The sequence below is a fragment of the Penaeus chinensis genome, chromosome 14, assembly GCF_019202785.1.
Source record: "Penaeus chinensis breed Huanghai No. 1 chromosome 14, ASM1920278v2, whole genome shotgun sequence".
Classification (NCBI taxonomy): domain Eukaryota; kingdom Metazoa; phylum Arthropoda; class Malacostraca; order Decapoda; family Penaeidae; genus Penaeus; species Penaeus chinensis.
The window spans coordinates 18,398,845-18,401,013 of record NC_061832.1 but is presented as its reverse complement, the minus strand read 5'-3'; the positions used below and the strand labels follow the sequence as shown (position 1 = coordinate 18,401,013).

Sequence of the window (2,169 nt, the reverse complement as noted above, 5' to 3'; positions counted from 1 at the left end):
TATTCATAATAAGTAATAACGAAACAAATACTGACATTTTCATGTCAAAGATGTATGTGAAAATGTATCAATATATATTTCTGTAAGTTGTGGGATATTCAAACTGTAGATATAACTATCTACATTGAAAAGAAAAGCAAAAAGAAAATCCCATAGAAAATTCCAGAGTTTAGCCTTCATTTCCGCCATCAGAAAACTGTCTTAGGACACTATGAAGTGTCGCTAATCTCATTCGCGACACTTCCCCGGGCCGGTCGGGACAGCAACGATGCCAGTGTTCCTACGCTGTTGCCAAAGGTTCGACTCCACCGTCATTCCTAGGAATCGTGCTTAAGTTGACGAATCTGATTGTAATTTGAATTATATTTAATTATTAACCACTATTTTACTGAGATTGCATTAGGAAGTAGCAGCATATACAGTTCTTAGTTATCAATAACTGGAGAATTACCGAAATCAGTTGAAAATGCGCCTCCCATCTTACTTTTTCCTTCGTCTATCGACATCGATTTCGAAAGTCACACTTCTTTAAATGTTTTGAATATTTTACTTTTTATTAATTTATATTAATTATATTTAAAGGGATACATTAGTTTTCGCCTTCATATTCAATTATACATACACAAGAAGTAAACTTATATAAATATAAATATACATTTCCATAATATTCTTTTGACAAATTAAAACACATTCTGTAAACAAAACATGATCTGAGATATTTCCGTATATCATTTGTCATGGAATACTTTTGGAGGCCTGGATATGCCCTTCCTGGATACAGAGAGCGTGACTCGCTGGTAATATTGCACAAGGCCTCCTCTGTCAAAGTGCTTATAGTATTGTTTTACAGAGAAGTACATTTCATTTTTGGATTTCTATATTCTGTATCACTTAAAAAAAATCTTGCAAACTAGTCCTTCGACAATTGTGTTTTTTTCTTACCTTACATAAATTTAGAATGATTGAACTTTAATCTATTACCTGTCCAGTTACCGATGCGGAGTACTATAAAAATCGAGCTAGAAAGTTCATTTTTATTGTATATGTAGTAATATCACACATTTCTGGAATCAATATCCCCAAAAATATGGGAATTTTTTTTTTCTCTCTCCAACATTTAATACTTAATGTTTATAAGAAAAAAATAAATATGTACACACACTCACACATACACACACAGACACACACATACACACACACACACACACACACACACACACACACACACACTCAAACACACACACACACACACACAGAGGGTCTGTCATTGTTTCAGCCTATATATAAATTAATAAATACTCAGTATGTATATCTATACATATACAGACAGATAGATGCAGATATGCAAACAAATATAATTTCATTATCTTTATTACCCTTTCTGTAATTTTTGTCAGGCGTTTATATTCCATTATCTTGTCTGCAATGCACATTTGGATAACTATGTAATCTTATACTGTCTGTACAAATTTTAACAAATGCAGTAATCTATGCCATTGTTATAATATAATGTGGATAGTATTCCTGCTTATCATACTTTACAAATATGGTTGGTTGTGTCTCATTATCCACAGTTGTGTCAAAGAGATCACCTGTTGCTGCGTTCAAAGGAGGCCTTATTAATTCTTTATCACCAAGTGCTACGGCTCCTACTAGAACCTTAGCAACGAATAAGTATCTCAATCCGTTTGAGTCAGGCCTACAATAAAGGTAGCAATAGGCAATATCATTGCCAAAATATGAACCTTTTCCCCAGATGTGCCCTGTAGTTTCGCCATGCAGTCGGAAGTCAAAGTTTTCTTTGCAGATAGCGCTCACGCTGTCAGGCTTAGTGCCATGAAACAGGTCTGTCATTTTCACACTGGCTTCATCTCCATACTGCCTGATCATTTCCTCTTTCTTATTTTGAAAAGCCTTCCATAAGTATGGATTTTGATGTCGCTGAATTTTTTTTACTTTAGCCTTGTAAGTGTCGTCTTTCAAGAGGGTAATGACATTTCCATACTCTTTAGATTTTGGGTCTAAATCCACAAGGCGCATGCGTTCCTTGGGTTGCATATCTACCCAATCTCTTGGTAACAAAGATTGATTTAGAATATCTACTGGGGACAAAGATCGATGTGAAGTATCGTGTAGATGTTCTAGAGGACGCCTCCTTATTTCACGCCT

At 34.9% G+C, this 2,169-nt stretch overlaps 1 protein-coding gene across 1 annotated transcript in view; it reads right to left on the bottom strand.

The window, feature by feature from the left end:
* Nucleotides 1–1,262: 1,262 nt before the first annotated feature.
* Nucleotides 1,263–2,169, bottom strand: part of LOC125032625 — a 22,404-nt gene continuing 21,497 nt past the window's right edge. Inside the window, exon 12 of the mRNA XM_047623894.1 lies at nt 1,263–2,169. This exon is cut by the window's right edge and continues 1,235 nt beyond it. Coding sequence (XP_047479850.1) covers nt 1,489–2,169 — 681 coding nt within the window. The 3' untranslated portion in view covers nt 1,263–1,488.